The sequence below is a fragment of the Ruditapes philippinarum genome, unplaced genomic scaffold, assembly GCF_026571515.1.
Source record: "Ruditapes philippinarum isolate M1 unplaced genomic scaffold, ASM2657151v2 ctg703_1_1_1_1, whole genome shotgun sequence".
Lineage (NCBI taxonomy): Eukaryota > Metazoa > Mollusca > Bivalvia > Venerida > Veneridae > Ruditapes > Ruditapes philippinarum.
This window is the reverse complement of record NW_026864166.1, coordinates 154,880-175,655: the sequence shown is the minus strand read 5'-3', so window position 1 is coordinate 175,655 and position 20,776 is coordinate 154,880. Positions and strand designations below refer to the sequence as shown.

General features: G+C 33.6%; 1 protein-coding gene and 1 long non-coding RNA gene across 2 annotated transcripts; one reads left to right on the top strand and one right to left on the bottom strand.

Moving 5' to 3' along the window:
* Positions 1 to 209: 209 nt before the first annotated feature.
* Positions 210 to 20,343, bottom strand: LOC132724672 (uncharacterized). Its single transcript, XM_060709603.1, has 11 exons — positions 20,135 to 20,343; positions 17,986 to 18,249; positions 16,258 to 16,364; positions 15,264 to 15,360; positions 7,647 to 7,748; positions 6,489 to 6,632; positions 5,345 to 5,587; positions 4,269 to 4,293; positions 3,253 to 3,292; positions 2,614 to 2,704; positions 210 to 2,164 (listed from the first exon to the last, which is right to left on the bottom strand). The coding sequence occupies exons 1-11, from the start codon at positions 20,234 to 20,236 to the stop codon at positions 2,069 to 2,071; spliced, it is 1,311 nt and encodes a 436-aa protein (XP_060565586.1). The 5' UTR covers positions 20,237 to 20,343; the 3' UTR covers positions 210 to 2,068.
* On the top strand, positions 9,564 to 12,012 carry LOC132724673 (uncharacterized). The gene is made up of 3 exons (XR_009624948.1): positions 9,564 to 9,858; positions 10,257 to 10,474; positions 11,048 to 12,012. It is a non-coding gene; the product is annotated as an uncharacterized LOC132724673 (long non-coding RNA).
* Positions 20,344 to 20,776: the final 433 nt, after the last annotated feature.

Sequence of the window (20,776 nt, the reverse complement as noted above, 5' to 3'; positions counted from 1 at the left end):
CAATTTGACGTAATTCCGTCTATTACACTAAAGAGTGAGAGGGGTGAGCAGTTCATCCCACTAGAGTTGTATATTCACTGTTTAAAGATGTCGTTAAATATAATTAGTAATTTCTTGGAAATTATGCATAAACGCAACAGAAAGCGCTGTTAATTAAATAATAACTATGTGTTTGGTAACACCCGGGATTAAGTATAAACAATCCAATATTGTGTAGTTATAATAAGTACAATGTGTATATATGGCATTGATTATTGAGTGATGTAAGAGTTATTCCAACAAATGTAACAATGATTATGTTAAAGCGTATTACCTTTTTAATTTCAATACACTATCTTTCTTTCTCTCAAGACATGCACAATAATTGAGCCGCGTCACGACAAAACCAACATAGTGCGTTTGCGACCAGCATGGATCCAGACCAGCCTGCGCATCCGCGCAGCCTGATCAGGATCCATGCTGTTCGCTTATAAAGTCTATAACAAGTAGAGAAACTGATAGCGAACAGCATGGATCCTGATCAGACTGCGCGGATGCGCAGGCTGGTCTAGATCCATGCTAGTCGTTGGTTTTGTCATGACGCGGCTCAATACATGACAGCATGACAGCAATAATACAATAGATAGAAATCGAGGCACCAATCAATCATATATCCACATGGAAAGAAATTATATACAATAATTATTTTTATCTAGTAAATTTTAATAATGTCATTATCAAGAACAATGAATGGAAAAAATCAATCTTACATAATTGTTTTCAGTTTATATGGCATAATACATTTTGAACATGCTAAAAATGTGTTATTTCAATTTAAATAAGAAGAAAAGAGAAGAAAGAAAAAAAGAAGATAAAAATACATGATAAAAATAAATGAAATACGGATGTTTCTTACCGAAATTGTTTTATCATTATTTTCAGTTACATAATATACACATTATTTCTTTGACAAATTCACAAAATTTTCTATATTCCACATTTTTTTTAAACTCTTGTTTCCCATTAATTCTTTATAAAGAAGGATATTCGGTCGGTTGTAATATTTTACCTTTAACAAGCGCATACGAGTATTTAACAAAAAAAAAGAATATTGGATGAGATATAACCGATTTTGTATTTCAAGTATGTATGTTTTCGGCTAGATGAGTTTTGATATCGAAACAATTATACATTAAACTATACGAAAAATATTGGGCAACATTAATTAGAATCAGTAATCAATTTAATCAAGGTTAATACTTTGTTAAAAAGAGTACAATAGAAAATGTATTTCTAAATATAGTTGAGGTCTTTTGTTGACTTCCTTTTCAAACAAGATTGTCTCACATAGTGAAAAAACATTTAATGCTTTCTTAATAAATATTATTTAGATGATATTTAGCAATAATATCAAGAGCAAGACTGATAATCATTATTCTGTACTCTTCAGAATATTTTCAAACATTCTGAGCTGGAATAGAGACCTGACATTGTGATACATTTTTATGCTTTATTCAATCATTATTTATTTCATTAAATTCATTTATTTATCTGCTTATTTATTTCTTTACTTTTAATTCAACGTAGTATGTGTTAAACATCCAGATTTCAGTAACGTAGTATATGTTAAACATCCAGATTTCAGTTCTTTAACATAGTATATATAATTTAACATCCAGATTTCAGTAGTTCAACGTAGTACATGTAAAACATCCAGATTTTAGATCTTGAACGTAATATATGTATGATAACGTACATATTTCAGTTCTTCAACGTAGTATATGTAAAACATCCAGAACATATGCAGTTTTTATCAGTAAATGCAGTATGTATAATTTAATATACAGATTTAGTACTTTAACGTTGTATATATAAATAACCTCTAGATTTCAGTTTTTCTGCGTAGTATAATATATGATCAGGCGTTTTATGTAAATTTCAGTTTTATGACATAATCACAAGTATCAACTCTAACGATTTATCCTTATAATCACAAGTATGTTTATCACATAATCACAAGTTTCATTATTTAATGTTTTATCACAGTAAATCAACAAATTTCTTGTCTTCCAAACATCTATGATTTAGTTTATGATCGGAGATTGAACTTGAAGTTTTTATAATGCAGTAGCTGTAATCCGCACAGACCATACCTCTCGTGACCCAGGATTCGAATCAGCACTTCCTGAAGCGACAAATTAACGGAATTTCAAATATCTTTTTTCATAATGGGGAAAATATTTGAAATAAATGTAAGTAATAACGTAATATATACATTTGGAAAAGTAATGATTATAGCAAGTAAATGTGATAAACTGTTAAGTTATTTAATCACAGAACATTTCAAAACGAGGCTTTGAATGCTTTTGGAACACATTGACTTTAATGCACGTGCTAATTAAATATTCCGATAAGTAACGAACGAGTTTGACTATTTTCACTGCAGGTCATAACCAAAGGAACATTTTCTACTGTGTTGCATGCAGTTCCCTTTACTTAGAAAAATACAGAAAAATACTGAATACGGACTAATGTTTGCGGCTGTTAATTTTGTATATTCACTACATCCGCCTCCATTAAGTGACATTTCAGCTTACATATGAAACTGAATATGATACTAGTAATCGTATTTACCTCGATTTCTTCCTCACTATGGTAAGTGTCTAGTGCCTTACAAGCACGCTCGAATAAACCTGTATTGTTATCTAGACAATGCAGACAATATCTGAAACAAGCGAAAGTTATATCATCTCTTATATCACCTCTTATATGACGTTCAAACAAGAACAGCATTACATACAATATCTTAAACAAGCGAAAGTTATATCATCTATTATAATTATGACGTCCAAACAAGAAAAGAACAGAGCAGACTCATACATTAATACACATTTGTATGGTGGCTGATTTGTGTCGTGTCGTCTTTTCGTCCCGCTGGGTTCTCGGCGAAGACACGAAAATACAACAAAATGGTGACGTGAAAAGCGACAACATGAAAATGACTGGGTGATTTTGTCGTATTCTTTTCGTGTTGGGCCAGGCGGAGAGGAAGTACAACAAAGTGGTGACTTTGTGGTATTATCATGGTTTCGCATTACGCCCCAAAGTATCGAATGTGTCGTATATTCGTGCTTCGTGCGGCGCCCCATGGAGTAAAATACAACATGGCACAAATCAGCCACCATACATTAGCGATAGTCTGAAGTGTTATCATTAAATGTTTCAAATGATTTTTCGATGTATTAAGCGTTAATTAATGCATTTTTTACTCACATTTTAAGCATCTCAAGCTGTCTTTCCAGCATGGATCGTCCTATATGAAATGAAATTAGAGTAAAATAAAGAGATGTTTAATAGTTAGAATCCTTAATTAGGTAGGGATGTACATGTACAATATACTCAAGTTGTTACAGATATGAACATGGATAGACACCATCTAGACATTTTTGCTGAAGGTAAATAACGAATTTGCCATCCCCTTTAGGTAATATTACTAACATCTACAATACTGGCGAGCGTTTTACTAACACTGCGTACTAAGTTTTGCGTATCTTTTTACGTAAATGGGCGTTCAAACTAGAGTTAACGATAACGTAAGTACATAAGTGAATGCTCCTCATGATACAACTTGATATTAAATATCGGCACTCTTAATCAACAACATAATCGTCAACAACATTATTATAATCATCATAAAAATCGTTACTGCCACATTCATCATGACTACAATCATCATTATCTTCAACAACAAAACCACAATCCCCTCACTGCTGTGGGTTCGAATCCCGACAGGGACTTTGGATTCTTTCATGTGAGGAAGCTATCCAGCTTGTTCTACTTAGGTACCCGTTCGTGCCTGAAATAATGCACGGAAGGGCACCTGAGGTCTTCCTCCACCAGTAAAGCTGGAACGTCGCCAAATGACATGTACTGTGTCGGTGTGACGTAAAACCCAAAACAAACAAACATCATCATCATCATTATCATCATCGTCCTGTTCGTTTTTGTGTAACAATCATCACAATTATCAATGCAGTCATTCTCCAAGTTTAGATTTATCACCAAAAAGTAACAATATGATAAGAGTCTTGCTGTTGTTTTTTGCTTGTTTGTTTGTTTGTCTTTTTATTTTTTTTACTGTTGACATAATCACAAGTACATGTAACTGTCGACAAATAAGTTTGTAGAATAAAATTTAAATATTATTTTATCACCCCTGAATATTGTTGATTATCATACACATATCCTTATTTTAAGATCTAGAAAATAAGCTTATAAATTAAAGTTACCTTGGATTTCAATCTGATCATGACCCTACAATGAAAATATAAAACAACTGTTGGTGTCAAAGACTCAAAATATACAAAAAACAATGACCTTGAAAAGAGACAAATACTTTGCACGTAGTGACATGCTAGAGTTTGAACTAAATATTGTACATTTTGTACTGTAATTTAGTGTAAAAATAAATATGTACTGATTTCAACAATTCTACAAACAGCAACACTGAGATACAATATCTTTGTACAAACTTTTAACATGTTATATGACCCATTATTAACGGTTGTAAGCCAATATAACCCCGAGTCTCTAGGCGAAAGTTATAAAACGTTCATATTTTATACCCTGTCACATAACCTGTTCAAAGTCTTAATAACAAATTAATAGTACTGTGAAATTGCTATTTTTATAACAAATAATCACAATTTTACAGCAGATGTGTATATTTATAAGAAATAAAAGTTGTAAAATAACTGACTTAAACGTGCAGTATTACTTATTACTAAGTTCAGAGAGATACATATGGTCCAGTAATAACGCAATGGACTAGTAAGTCAGAGGTCGCAGGTTCGATCTCCCACTACACCACTAACAATACATTTTGTAATTACCGTGTCTCTCGGATAAGATCTTATAATCTAGGCTCCATATATCGGTAGTCTGTACCGGACATGTAAGAAAACTAGAGTATTTATAGCCTCTTGAACAGGACAATTGCTGTATCATGCACTACGCAAATGCATGATGTAAACAACAATTAACTCGTCAGGGGCGTCGCAATATATGGGTAATCGAAACCAGACATTAAATAAACCGAAAAAAAAAGAATGAAAAAGTATCAGTAGCGTTTGCTCCTCATTTTTTTCTACAGAAAAAGATCTCAAAACCTTCAATTTGTTCTTTAATGACAATTGCCCCTTTCCCTAAAATATTTATGAAAAATAAAGATTACTCCCTTAATTTAATAAAAAAAATGGCCTAACAATAACTGAACATCAATTTTCAAGCTCGAATCAGTGACATAAAAAACCCATAGAATATAAGCTCTTTATATTCTTTGAAATAACAGAAAATATTTACAAACCATGTCAGCAAGGGTTCTCTTCACAAACTGCATTACGGGATTACTTTCAAATTCATCATTGTCCTTCGCGAGACATGTCCCGTCATCACCTCTGTTTCCCAGCATGTTTGCGGCACCACCTCCTCGTGTTACCCGGCCATCATGCATATGTAGCTGAGTTAGAGTACCAAGTAAAGTTTTCATGCCATCATCTTGTTTGTCCTCGTCATCAACATCTGACAGACTGTGTTTTCTTTTAGGAGGCTGAAATAGATTGGCACGTGTTCTTAGTCTTGACCAGACTGTCACGTGTACTTAGTCTTTACCAGACTGTCAGTCTTTACCATACTGTCACGTGTACTTAGTCTTGACCTATGTTTGCGCCCAATGAGAATGCTTTAATATGAAAATTCCTTACTTGCTAATTCACATAATAACTCTTCAATTTCAGTGTTTTTAAAACATTTATTCATTTACAAATTGCATATATTTTAGCATGACACGCACTTCCAATATATAATTAATTACACACATTTGAGAGGAAAGAAAATGCTGTACATAACAGGTCGTTTCATACACCTCCTTCGGCTGTTTAAATAATTTTTAGCGTTGTCAGAGTTATGGTGGCATGGGGATAATAAGCACGTTTCAATTTCAGAGTTTCGTAAGATGTCATATCTACTGTATACAACGTTTTTTTCATAAAAGACTGAATCATCTGCTATCTGAAATGCCTAGTATATGTATGTGCTTTTTAAAATCCTTTAAAAAAGGGGGAAAAGAACAAAGCGAATACTATTTTACAGATCACAAAAGGGAATAGCTATCGTGAAGTTGATTGCGCTTATCAAATTAATTTATATGTACATGTACATATACGTTTCCTAATATGATACATGACTATTTTTCCCATGTGCTAGAATCTAATGTTTATACAAATGTATTTATGCAAGGCTTATCAGCACCTACATGGAGTAATCTGAAAGTAGGAACCTTAATGACATTTAAGATGGCACAAACCGGACACCGTACTGTGTAAATGCTATACTCGACCAACTAAACAACGGCTTGTTTTTCCAGGTTGATGCTATATATATTTGTATCTGATAATAAATTTAATAAAAGCTAGAATATTCCGGAAAAACTTTAAGTTAAAAAGTCTTACAATTTGCAAAACCTTCTTCGGCGATTTAAACATTTTATGACTCAGAATCTGTTTCGCAGACGGACGATCTCGGGGATCTTTCTTTATCATCGACGTGAGTAGATCTGTTACGTCACTGCTGTAATTAGTCGGCATCGTCGGCAACTGTAATATGATGTAGTATAATACAAGAAAATGTCAACTTTAAATCAAAACACACAAAGACAGAATCGTTAATTATTGTTAACTTCGACACGTGTCTGCAATTTTTATTACAATGTTCTATGTTGTACTAGCTAGGTAATCATAATTATAATAGAAGAATAAAAAATGCTGAAATTGCACATAATTATAAGAAAATATTTTTTATTTCATGCACTTTATATATTCTTATTCGTGAAGGTAATGTAAGCAAATGCCAACAAAATTAATACAAAATTTTGTACATGGGATCAACATTATATCGTTAGTATGTACATGTATATGTACATTGTAAGTACCTCTTAATTGAGAGAATCTTATTATAAGATAGGTAACTCGTAGTTATGAGGTAATATCCCGTAATTGCGAGAATCTTATTATGAGATAGCTATCTCGTAGTGACAAGGTAATACCCCTTAATTGCGAGAATCTTATTATAAGATAGCTAACTCGTAGTTACGAGGAAATATCCCGTAATTGCGAGAATCTTATCATGAGATAGCTATCTCGTAGTGACAAGTACGTAATACCCCTTAATTGCGAGAATCTTATTATAAGATAGGTAACTCGTAGTTATGAGGTAATATCCCGTAATTGCGAGAATCTTATTATGAGATAGCTATCTCGTAGTGACAAGGTAATACCCTTTAATTGCGAGAATCTTATTATAAGATAGGTAACTCGTAGTTATGAGGTAATATCCCGTAATTGCGAGAATCTTATTATGAGATAGCTATCTCGTAGTGACAAGGTAATACCCTTTAATTGCGAGAATCTTATTATAAGATAGCTAACTCGTAGTTATGAGGTAATATCCCGTAATTGCGAGAACCTTAGTCAACAAGTACAGGATGTTTTTTTTTTGTTGTTGTTGGTTGGTCGGTTTGTTGTTGTTGTTTTTTGTTCTTGTTTTTTGTGTTGTTGTTATTACAACGACTTATTACGAGATATATTTGTAATAGGATACAATTAAGATACCGTTTGGTGGACAATTTTGAATAATATCATCTGCGGTAAGATCGCTTCCTTGTCCATGTGGGCCATCTCATACATCATGATGCCGAGAGAGTAGATGTCAGTCTGAAAATAATTTATACTATACTCACATGTGCTATAAAGTGAAATAATACTAGATATTTCTAATATCATCCTCGGTAATCAAGGCTATTTACCGTATACCAGTAGTATATACGGAATATATACCGATGTTCTAATATAAGTTTGTATAAATAATACCAAAGCGCCATTAAACTCAAATGTAAAGCAACCAAAATCGTACAGCATTTGAATTCATATTTCTACTTTATAGCCGCCCGGTTAGCTCAATAGGTAGAGTGTCGGACAGAATCGGGCGGCCCGGGTTCGAATCCCCGACGATGCAGGTCACTTTCGTTGTGATTGATCGTGCTTTCTACGGTCATTCGCACTGTACCTCTGCTTTGGTATGTACAGAAATTTCAGTTCCTTGCGAAAGTGAAGGTAACTAGTACTGTAAAACTGCTTGACAGTCTGTCCAGGAACGATGCGGTGGCTGAACTGTGCTCTAGTCCTGAACTGCGCTCTGATCAATTCAATGTGGCCTACTGCAGTGATCCGGAGTGAAAGCTACCAACACTACCAATATTTCCACTTTGAGATAAGAATACCATGATATGATCTTCACAGTTCGATACGGTACCAGTACTTAGAATTATCATAAATTCTGATTATTTCTTCTGCCTGTGATAAATAATCATTCTGTGCTGACGTGCGTCGATGCAATAATTCTTTCTTTGAAAAAAAATCGAGTGATATCCCACAGGAACAGGTAAATTTACAAAATTACACTTAATTTTGTAAGACACAACTGCAAATTACATGACTGGTTTACATTGATTTGAGAGGTATGAACTGAAGATTCAATGAAATGTATCAGTACCGCATGTGCCCACCACTTTGTGCAATGCACGTTGTGATACTGCGGCGCATGCTGTTGACGTAACGCTGTATAAACGGCGCAGGTAAATTGGCCCACTCAGCTTGTAAGGGCGATGCAGGTCATTAATAGTGTGTACACTGTAAAAAATGGTAACGCCTGACACGTTCCACAGGTGTTTGTTAACAAAACGTATGTGTTCTCGTTGTGTGCAGTATAGAAACACATGCGTTTCTTTATGGAGCGGGTGTTTATAGCTAAAACAGTAGTGTGCAGTGTTTAAACGGTTGGTGTTTATATTGGCATGCCTGTGTGCAAACATGAAACGTTTGTGTTTACTTTTATGTCATAAGCTCATCTCGTGTTTTGATTATTAAAAACAAATAAAACAGAAACATAACAGTAATCTTTTTAAGACGGGCGCAAAAAAGCATTTTCATTAACCATAAATCTGATTTCCCCACCCACTTTGGTATTTCAAGAATATAGTCAAAACATATACGGAATAACATGCTACTGTCTTTTGATATCAATTTTATCAGGCGAGGCTGATATGGGCTAGAAAGGGCGATGCTTAGATAACAAAGAAAATCGTCTAGCCTGTTTGTTATGATTACGGGCTATAGTATGACGTGAACATTGATGATGTCATTTGCAATATGAATTATGACGTCACTTCATTTAGTTAGAGTAAGTGGATCTAAATTAGCTTTTGTATCATATTGGATTAGGATTATTGCTCTAAAATCAAAATGTTTAGGCAGTTACGGGCTTAATTAATTAAGAAATATAGACATGCTCTGTACCATTCATGCAAAAGAATATTATATCAGGGATATTTACGAGAATTCTAAACAGCAGATTATTGTGACATATAATGGAAATCAAACAACATTTAATTCAATGCCTTGGTCACCAAGACCAGCACAAAATTATGATTCCAAAATTATATTGATTCCCTATGGCCTAGATCTAATTGATAATTATTTTGTTCATACTTAGAAAGCTTAATCAAATAATCTTTCCTAATAATTATCTAAAATAACTTTTAAAATGCAACAAAAGCCACCATTTTGCTAACTAATTTATTAAAACACTACATAGTTTAATTCTGTAGAGCACTGTCAACTGAAGTCTTGCACCTTTCTGTTAGTCTGTTCATAATTTTGCTTTCAGGATGACTCTAAAGTGTCAGTGCTGAATGCTTTAGAATCAGAAACAGCTTACAGAAAAGGAAAGGACCAGAAGACTAAGCCTTTGATGCAAATAATTAAGGTAAGGGTGTTAGATATTCAAATCTATTAATGTCCTAAAACTTCTTTTTTATGTGACCAGCTGTGATTAAGTGATGGACATGTCTGTACATCTGTGTACATATTTTACATCAAAACATTGTAGGGAGTATACCTTAACATCTTATTACTATAATTATCAGCATGTCATATTTGGCATGCACACTTGTTTGATAAATAATTAATGCGAGTTTTATTTCAAAACAGATTTATGTAGGTAAACTATTCTAACAAAGAATAAATAATTTCCATGGTAGTTGTCACTTGATGATAACGCTAAAGATGCTTTTAACATTGAATGATATCTAAGGTTTACTGTATACAAATGCTAACAGTTTTTTTTAAAAACTGATGTATAAAAATTATCAATATTTGTTTCAGCTTGAAGATGATGGGAATCTTGAGAGACTTCTTTCTTTTGCACCAGAGTCGGCACCAAAGTTGGTTTCAATTGAGAAAGATGAACGTATTGTGAACATGGCTATTGTTTGTGATGGTACACATATTTACTAGAGACAGCCGATTCAAAAGAGGCCATAGCTGTGTTGATTGGTTTGTTTTACCTTGCAGACCTAGATTATCCAAAGGCATATTCACAGGTTGGTTAAAACAAATTTTCAACACATTTTAATTATTATAACTCACTTCTTTTTTAATGCTAAATTTCTATTGATCAATTATGTAATATTGTAATAATAAGTCACAAAATTTTGGTTGATGCACATGCTCATTGAAAAATGGAGTCACTGGCATCACATTATAAAATGATATTTTGCACTGTTCACACCACTGGTGAAGAGTGCTTCAAACTTCCTTCATAAAATTGCATTGACTTGTCCATGTGTATGTGATTCGTCTATCAGACTTTTATGCTTGTTTTTGTTGATGTCAGTTTCAGTACACCAAGATCTCTTTTGCGAGTTACTTTATTTAAATGAAAGAATCGAATTGATCTATCTAAAAAAAATAAATATCCACACTAACATTGTCCTTTCAGAAAAAGAATGCTACCGCGTGTTTTCCAGTTTTATGTGATTTTGTGTTCTTAATCACAATTTCAAAAACTTTTTCCGCAAAATTTGAATCATTACCATGTTTGATGAATAGGGCTGCAACTGCTTAACTTCTTATTTTCATATGCTACTATGAATGAAATATGTATGTATACACAGGTGCGTGGGTTACTTCAGCAAACTGAACTTCAGCAGCAGTTTGATGGGCATAAGAGCTATGGATTTGTTCAATATTTAAAGACAGTGAACACGGAGATGGAGAGGAAAGAAAAGAAGCCAGTGTGACTTAAGTGATCCAGCTATCATAAAAGGAAAAATTGAACTTTACTTTCATTTGGATAATTATCAGTTTACACTTGCTCAGAATATGTTTTACTATTCAGCACTGAGAAAAGTCAAGCACGCTGTCTTACATACAGCTCATGTTGGACTTGGGTTAATATTATAGCACTTTGGTTAATATTATAGCAATGTTGGAAATTTGTGTGCAATTTCAAGTACTTTCATAGTTTATTGTAGGAATGGCAACAAATACTGATTTTGGTATTCGAATATTTGTATAGAGCATTCAAATGTAATCCAATATTTGAATATTCGTATAAAAATTTTATGCATCCAAATTTGTATTATGTCCATTACCAATGCACTATGATCAATAAGTTTTCCTGTTGAATTGGGAATTTTTATTCTCTTTTTTTGAGAGTCGTTAATGATGCCTTAATATGTAACTATTCACAATCTTCATCATGGGTATTTTTTAAGAACTGATTTCTTAAGTTAGATGTGATATTTGCCAGCTGAAGGCATTATTGAGGGGTGAACATCTCATCATTTTTAATGACTAGCAAATCCATAATTGTTTTATTATGTTTTGTTACAAAGATAAATTGTTTCATTAACTGTAGTTTTTTTCGGGTTTGCAAGTAAAGTAAAAGTTACTAAGTTCATACTTTTTTATTATATTTATTTATTTTATGTTTATCGCAGACTGTACTTAATGCTTTTATATAAAGCGAATGATTTTAACCAATAGAAATCTGGCTATTTTTAGTACAAATTAATAATTTCATACTTCTTGCAACAGATGTTTGATGATGTCATGATTTTTAGCTTGATTATTTAAACAAGAGCACCGCTAGGTGGAGCATTATATACCCGAAAGTGTTTTTTTTTATATAAAGGATGAAGCATTTGTAAGACATTCCATAAATTAAATAAAGTATTAACTCCTTCCAATAGCAATCCTCCTATAAAGTTTGAATATTGTGGGCCAAATAGATTAAGTTATGCTCCAGAAACTGTTTTCACTTTTAAAGTAATAGTGACCTTGACCTTTGACCTTGTGACCCAAAAATCGCTAGGGGTATTCTACTCAATAAGGACAATCATCCTATGAAGTTTGAATATTGTGGGCCAAATAGACCTTAAGTTATGCTCCAGAAACTGTTTTCAGTTTTTAGTTATGCTCCAGAAACTGTTTTCAGTTTTAAAGTAATAGTGACCTTGACCTTTGACCGTGTGACCACAAAATCTATAGGGGTCTCCTACCCAATATGGACAATCATCCTATGAAGTTTGAATATTGTGGGCCAAATGGAACTTAAGTTATGCTCCGGAAACTGTTTTCAGTATTAAGGTAATAGTGACCTTGACCTTTGACCTTGTGACCCCAAAATCAATAGGGGTCTCCTACCCAATATGGACATTCATCCTATGAAGTTTGAACTGTTGGCCACATGGAACTGAAGTTATGCTCCGGAAACTGTTTTCAGTTTAAAGGTAAAAGTGACCTTGACCTTTGACCTTGTGACCCCAAAATCAATAGGGGTCTTCTACCCACTATGGACAATCATCCTATAAAGTTTGAACACTGTGGGCCAAATGGAACTTAAGTTATGCTCCGGAAACTGTTTTCAGTTTTAAGGTGATAGTGACCTTGACCTTTGACCTTGTGACCCCAAAATCAATAGGGGTCTTCTACCCAATATGGACAATCATCCTATGAAGTTTAAATGTTGTAGGCCAAATGAAACTTAAGTTATGCTCCGGAAACTGTTTTCAGTTTTAAGGTGATAGTGACCTTGACCTTTGACCTTGTGACCCCAAAATCAATAGGGGTCTTCTACCCAATATGGACAATCATACTATGAAGTTTGAACACTTTGGGCCAAATGGAACTAAAGTTATGCTCCAGAAACTGTTTTCAGTTTTAAGATAACAGTGACCTTGACTTTGTGACCCCAAAATCAATAGGGGTCTTCTACCCAATATGGACAATCATCCTATGAAGTTTGAACACTGTGGGCCAAATGAAACTTAAGTTATGCTCCGGAAACTGTTTTCAGTTTTAAGGTGATAGTGACCTTGACCTTTGACCTTGTGACCCCAAAATCAATAGGGGTCTTCTACCCAATATGGGCAATCATCCTATGAAGTTTGAATGTTATGGGCCGAATGGAACTTAAGTTATGCTCCGGAAACCAAATTGCTAACGGACGGACGGACGGACGGACGCCAGGGGGTATAACATAATATGCCCGAAATTCTTTCGGGCATATAAAAATGGTAAGGCAATAGCTTAGCAGCTGATCCTAGCATTAGTGTTGCATGACACAAAGTTTTTTTAGACAAAGAAAGACAACCACTTCTGATATTTATTTGGAACTTTACACATTTTTTGTATGTAAATATAAGTTCACATAAAAAGACCAATAACTCTGTTCTGCATTTTGACTAAATGATGTTTCTTTTAGAAAATTCTGCATATATATGTTTTTTTGTGTGTGTGAAAGTTGTATCTCCAGTCATAGAATTTTATCCGAAACTTTGTACATGTGTTAGATACGAAAATGTTATTTACCAATACCCATTCAAGGTAATGCATTTGATTGAAATATGCCTCATTTCAGAGTAAATGCATTGAGAATAGTGCAGGCATGTTGTCGCTCTAACAGCTTATTTCATGCTTGTGTTTAGCAAAGTTGCATTCTTGAATTATGTTAAATTAAAAATGAAATAAACTGTATAATGTTATAATAAATAAATTCCAAAAATACTTCATTAGCGTTGTTTGTAGTTACAATATGCTGTACATGTATTTCCTTAGTTGTTTTGATCTTACCTGAACATATACAGTAAACACGTAATGCATTTCAAATTGAAATATGTGACATGTTTATCAGGAACGCTTTGAAAACAGCACACGTGGGTTTGGAAACATGTTGCAAGTTCCAGTTTGAAACACCAAACGTGTTTACTGTACATGTTCAAGTGTTCCCAAACTGTAACATTATAAGTGTTCTGCTATGAAACATGTCACGTGTTTCAGTTTGAAACACCAGGAAGCGTGTAAAACGGGAACATCTGTGCGTTTATTCGTGAACATGTGACGTGTTCCATTCTATAGTGTTTCCAAAGTGTAACAGGAAAAGTGTTTCGAAATGTGTTTAAAACTTAAACGCCTGTTTTTACAGTGTATTGCATGATTTATTCGAACACGGCGCCCTAACTCGTTCCAAATATGTTCAATGCATGGGAAACGCTCAGTACAACCAAAGTGCCGGGAAACGGCGGTTGCTGACATGCTCATCCACATAGCTTGTCATAGAGCATTGGCATTTTTTCGACTTGATTCAACACAATTTTATTGAGTTGTGACGGTTGTGAAAAATTCTGTGAAGTCTGATGACTTTTTTTTACAGGAACGCATGGTTCACGTGTTTTTATTAGTCAGAAAGTCTTTAACAATTTTTATCTTCACCTAAATCGTTTCTATGAAATGATAATGAAAAAGTACAGATTTTAAGAAGAATAATCCCTTTATATTCATACAAGATAGACAGAAGACCTTGCCCCCGAGTGATCATGTTTCTTTTCAATTTCATTTTCCACAATATAGGTAGATGGTCACTAATGGATCATTTTTGTGACTTAGCAAAAGAAGATTTCAAAATCTTCTTGTAAACTTACACGGGTGACAATGTATGCTTCCGCCCCATTTTGGGGTTTATTTGGGCTTTATTTTCCTTTTCCCTACTTTCCCCTTTTTCTTTCAATGCTTACGCTCAGTTTAAAAAATAACTGATGTTAGAGAAGCAATATTTGTCTACAGATATGTGATTACTCATTTTAACATCTATATGATACATTATTGTAATATCTCCAGAGAATTAATTTCTGGAACAAAAAGAGGACAACAATTTATTAACCGTAACGTCAGTTCAAAATAGTAACAATTAATCTATTAAAAATCTGGTACAATGTATTATTTAGGTTTGACGCAAATAGGCTCATGCTAAATGAATTGAAATATTCAAGGCAAGATGTACTTATACATGATGCCAATTATGTCTTTGGTATCATTATATACGCCTACCTTGTCCGAGTAGGGTATGCCAGCAAACACTTCAGGGCTCATATACATCGGTGTTCCGCATTGTGTCATCGCCAAGTCGGTAGCGGTCTGTAGAATTCTGTTAAATAAATATGATAGAAAAAAAATCACATATATAACTGTCACAATAATGGCACCGTTACTCTTGTGGTTCCTTTATAAAATAGCTCTTTAATGTTTTAAATTTTACTTCAGACGTCTTTGGCTATTGGAGACATTATACATGAATATGATTTGGACTTACATATCATACTCCCATCCTATTACCTTACTTTGTTACAAAGTTCGGTGAGCATCACACTACTAGTACATTGTTAAACGTATTCACTTTAAGACGTATACAAGAGAAATGGATGACGAAGGAAAACGATTAATTAAATATTCTGAAAATCGCCAGTTGACACAATAAATGTCTTAACATTGAATAAAACACTGGCGCGCACGAGAAAGATTCCAACTATTGCAATCAATGTTTTGTCAATAGAAAGAAGGATATTTCACTGCAAATTATATATGCCGGAAATTACAAGAAAACATTCAGGGTTGCGTTTCATGGAAAGTCCTTAGTCTAAAATATGTCTTAAGAGTTAAGACCAAAACTGAGACAATTTTCGTTTCAAAGAAAATGTCCTAACTTGTGACTCTTATGTTAACACTCTTCCATTTCTGACAAGCGTTGCAGACGAACATTTACACATTGCTGATAAGAAGCGTGTGCCATTGTATTTTTTAACTTTCCTCAGTTGAATGAATTTAATAAAAGTCTAAAATCTTTACTATTTAATTGAAACGGTCTAAAGTAAGTCCAATAGTATGTCATTGGTCCTAGGGCCTAGGATACACTTCGGACTTTATATGGTCCACGCAGCCCAGATATCAGCTGAATGAAGACTGACACAGGTTATGATGACACCATGGATACACTGATATATAATTATTTGTTATTTATAAGTTTGATATTTTATTTTATCTATACCTTGCTATTCCAAAGTCGCCAAGTTTTGTGTTCCATTTACCATCAAAGAAAATGTTGGCCGTTTTCAAATCTCTATGTATGACGGGGTTGGGTAGTCCGTGAAGATACTGCAATTAAAACAGATTTATTTGAATAAATTCTTTCAGCATTTTAGTGTTCTCTTTTGGTACAAAAACAATGCTTGTTAAAGTGCATTAGATATTCATAGTCAAAACCGTACTGAGTACAGTAAAAACCTTAGGGACTTCAAACATCATGCATAGTCTCTACTGTCTTGTGGGACTTAAATCGTACAGTTCAAATTTAATGTTTCTATATATTTTTGCTTAAAGTTACATTAAATAAATATGTAAAAATATTTTGCCGTCGGCCTAAAAAACAAGCATTCTACAGTTTCATTAACCTTTTTAACAGTACTGTTGTAAATCTCATCAAATATTGTTCATAAATTAGGATTTTAAACGGGAAACCCCACGGTAACACTAAAGTTCGTATACGAATTTTAACATGCAATCTGGAACATACGATACGTTATAGTACATCCCAGATGCAATGCGCTACGTCACATTGTTATAGTTGCAATCCGGAACACAGTAAATATGAGATTTTCTTGTGCAAACACACTTTAACCGTTTTAGCTTCACGGTGCACTAAGCCTGGGGTTCAGATAAAAAGTAATCATCGCATAAACGGATTAAATTTGTATGAAAACATCCGTTACAATACGGAAATATACCGTTAAATGAGGACTGCTACTTATAGTTAATATTGATGTAAGGATGATCTTAAGGCGGAGTTTCTCTTGCAAACAGAAATTGTACTTCCGATTTCGCCACAATGAGGTTGCCCATTTTTATGCTTATAAAACTTATTTTGGTTGTCTTGACACCAAAATAAAACCTTGAGTCGATATGAAACCAAATTTATAAATAAAATGTCGCCATTTCTGTTTTTATGAAATTTATTAAATGTAGCTTTAAAGATACATTATGCTCAAATTTTATTTAAAAAAAAAGAAAAAAAAAAGAAGATAATTACTATACAGTCTCTTTTGAAATGTAAATATAACATCTTCTGAATACATACAGAGAAAATATGTTACGTTTTAAACTCAATAGACTACAGGTAATTACAGTATGATGTCATTAAAAGAAAGTGGCAGTGTTTATAAGAATAGACCTAATAAATTTGACAAGTAATGGGGAATGCAGCTTTCACACATTTACTAGTTTATACTTTTACTTAATAAAATTAGACATATTCAGGAAGAATTTACTAAATTTCAATATTTTTTTGCAATAAATTATTTTACCCAAAGATGAGCATAGTATAACTTTAAAGCTACATGCCTCCAGACAAGCCAAAATACTTCAATAAAAGGAAACTTGAGAAAAAAATTACTAAGATTTTAGAAAAGTAAATAGATACAATATTCAAGTAAAAATTTACATGTTATATGCGATTAATGACTGATTTTTTTAAGACTTTATAACCATATTTCTACTGCGTTACTAAGGCAGTAAGGGTTATTTTTGCATATGTTGACTACTTTTTGGTAATTTACGTGTGTTGCAAGTGCCATTGATAATGTGTAAGTTGCTTCCTTTTGGTTACTTCATAATATTATACATTTAAATGCATTTTCAAAATTTCATGAAATTTAGCATGAATCTGGAGGCATGCTGCTTTAAAGATTTACTGCTAACGCTTCAAACACGGTCATCTAACCTCAAGTGCGCTGGTGATCTGTCTGATCCATTCAATAAGCCGATTTTCTTCCATGGCGGTACCAGCGTGATCACGGAGATACTCTTGTAAATCACCATTCGGACAGTATTCTGTAATGATCATTAACTTTCCATCTTCAAAAGCAGCCTCTACATACTGTACTATATATTCATGTTTTAACGATGCCAACAGTTTCACTTCTTGAACCGTCTGCTCAATCTCTTTTGGATGTTTTCCAGCAAGTTGACACATTTTTAAAGCCAACTAAAATTATACAAATATAATTACATGAATATACCAATGGCAGAAAATTATAATACCTTTGAAATGTATCTATAACTATTTATTTGAAAATATTGTGGAATATTCTGAGCATTTGTGTACAAAAGGCCTGAACGGAACCAGAGTTTTGCGCTACAAAAAGCGAAAATAAGGAAAACACAGATAGGAAGACCGATTTTCGTCGCCTTTTTCCTACAGCTAAAAACAGGTGTAACGAGACCGGAAGTTCGCGTAAAGCAAAAATTAATGTATGCCATCCAAACCATTCAACAGACATTAACAACCACATGAATTTTAAAGTCAGAAATTGACGATTTATGGGTACCATTATTTGTGTTGAAAGCCATTGAGAGTATTTGAGAAAGGCGCCTTATATAGATTTTAACGCGCCTTTGACGTCGGACGTGCGCGTGCGATTCAGTTAGTTTTGCCATGGTGTTTATGGCATATTTTTGTTGTTTGTTGATATTTATCTATGAAAATTTGTGAAAATGTTTAAATTATATAGATGTATAACATATTAAAATATCAAATTGGTATCTGTTTTATTTAGCTTTTAAACAATCTTGTCACAGAATATTGGGACAACCCTCGTATAGCTAGTTAGCTTCTATTAAATTTAGAAGAACTTAATTAACTCGTTATTAAGGTGACGATTTGTTCTTATATGAGCAGCATTTCAGTAAAACTGGAGCTACTTGATATTGCGTATGCTGTCAGGGGTTTTCACACGGTTGTCTAACTCACTGCAACGATGGCAGGTTTGAAAAATATGATTTACAGCTAATATGGTCAGGCGTCCTGATGATCGCCAGCTGAACAGTACCACTTTACAAAGGCAAAAGGTGTAATCTTTTTTATAACCACTGAAAATTTATTTATTGAACATCTTTAGGAAAATATTGAGTGTGTTTAAAAATTATGTCTGACAGAATAAACATATACATTATTACAAAACAAAATGTACGTTTTGCTTTTATATGTTTTAAATTTACTTCTGTTCATTGGACTTGTACCCAATTACTAAAATAGAGAAAATAGGAATCCCGAAAGAAAGTCCAAGGCGGTAAAATTGAAAATGTTGCAGGCTCGGTTTGAATGAGCCTGTTCATGGACGGTACTGTCAAGTGGAAACTACCGTCCACGCCCCTAGCACCGGCTTAAACAGTATTCAACATTTAAACATGAAAATGGTGAAATTTTGAATTAAGAAACATCCGCAGATGTGTTCACGGCGGTCATCGTGGAACCTTCAATGTGACACTTTCGTGCCATTCCTTGAAAAGTCAAGAAATCCCAAACTTTACTGATCTTTGTAGCATAAAATAGCCCTACTATTGTTTGACGGAAAGGGCCAAACAAACGCCATAAGACTGATCGTTATGGGGATAATATGCATATTGTCAACAGTATAATTAAAGTGACTTTAGTTATTGAACTGTGCAACCAATGTTCTCCCAATCCCGGAAGTTTTCGGAAATAACAGGGGTAATGGGTCGTGTTATACCTGCACTGCACTGTTTTTTTTGTTGTTGTTTTCGTTTTTTTTTTCTTTTCTTTTTTTTTTTTTTTTTTAGCCTAACCCACCTAGCCTGGGAATTTTTCTTAACCCAAACAACGGAGGCTTTAACAGATCTTTGATGTTTTTTAAGGTCAAGGTTTTTGCAATTCTCAAAGGTTGGGGTGACACATCAAATTACTCGTGCATAACTAGGCATTTTACTTAGACCAATATACTGGCAATTGATAAAAGTAATTAATTTACTTTACAATTTCCAGAAAACTACCAAATTATTATATGTTTATCTAAAATGAGACTATTTATAGTAAAATATTTCCACTTTCGTTTTTGTCGACTGATCATTACCTGTTCCTTAGATGATGGCTTTTCCAGCAAGAACACTTTCCCAAATGCACCTTCACCGATTAAACCTTTGATCTCAAACTTTTCATCATCACCTTGAGCCATTTTTAAAGATATTAACAGGAAGAAAACAGCAATGGAAGTTAAAATGTTTACAGCGATAAACAACTTCCTGGCTAATTCTGTGAACGCTATACATCAGTGGACAAGTTTGAACAATGGTTATCTAACTTCCTGGTTGAACAATTGCTAAATTCTTTATATTGTTTATTGAATTGTTACAACTTTATAATATAATACATGTATGCAGAACAAGAACTTATCGACATGTCAAGCATATATTATGTTTGATTGGTATCAACTTAATGCGTGGTTGAGACTCCGTTAAACACGTACTCGAAGATCAAGTGCTCGATGACCACGTGCTCGCTGATACTTTGGTCGACTAAAAGATTTAAATGTCCTGCTCTGCTGATTTATTTCTTTTCATGACGACAGCAAATACTCGTAGATGGTTAATTTTACGACAACTTGCGATTTGTACATCCCCGTTTGATATTTATTTGAAACTTAAAATGAACATACAAAAATACATAAAATTAAAGAAAAATGTTTGTTAAGTTGCGATAAATGTGCAAATAATGC

Bases quoted from the DNA above. Each gene is read 5' to 3' on its own strand.
- LOC132724672 (XM_060709603.1), bottom strand. From the start codon at position 20,236: ATGGCTCAAGGTGATGATGAAAAGTTTGAGATCAAAGGTTTAATCGGT. The intron at 4,294-5,344 runs GTTTGTAAATAT...TTTTCATTGTAG, and splicing joins AGAGAACCCTTGCTGACATG to GGTCATGATCAGATTGAAAT. The intron at 2,705-3,252 runs GTGAGTAAAAAA...CGCTTGTTTCAG, and splicing joins CAGCTTGAGATGCTTAAAAT to ATATTGTCTGCATTGTCTAG.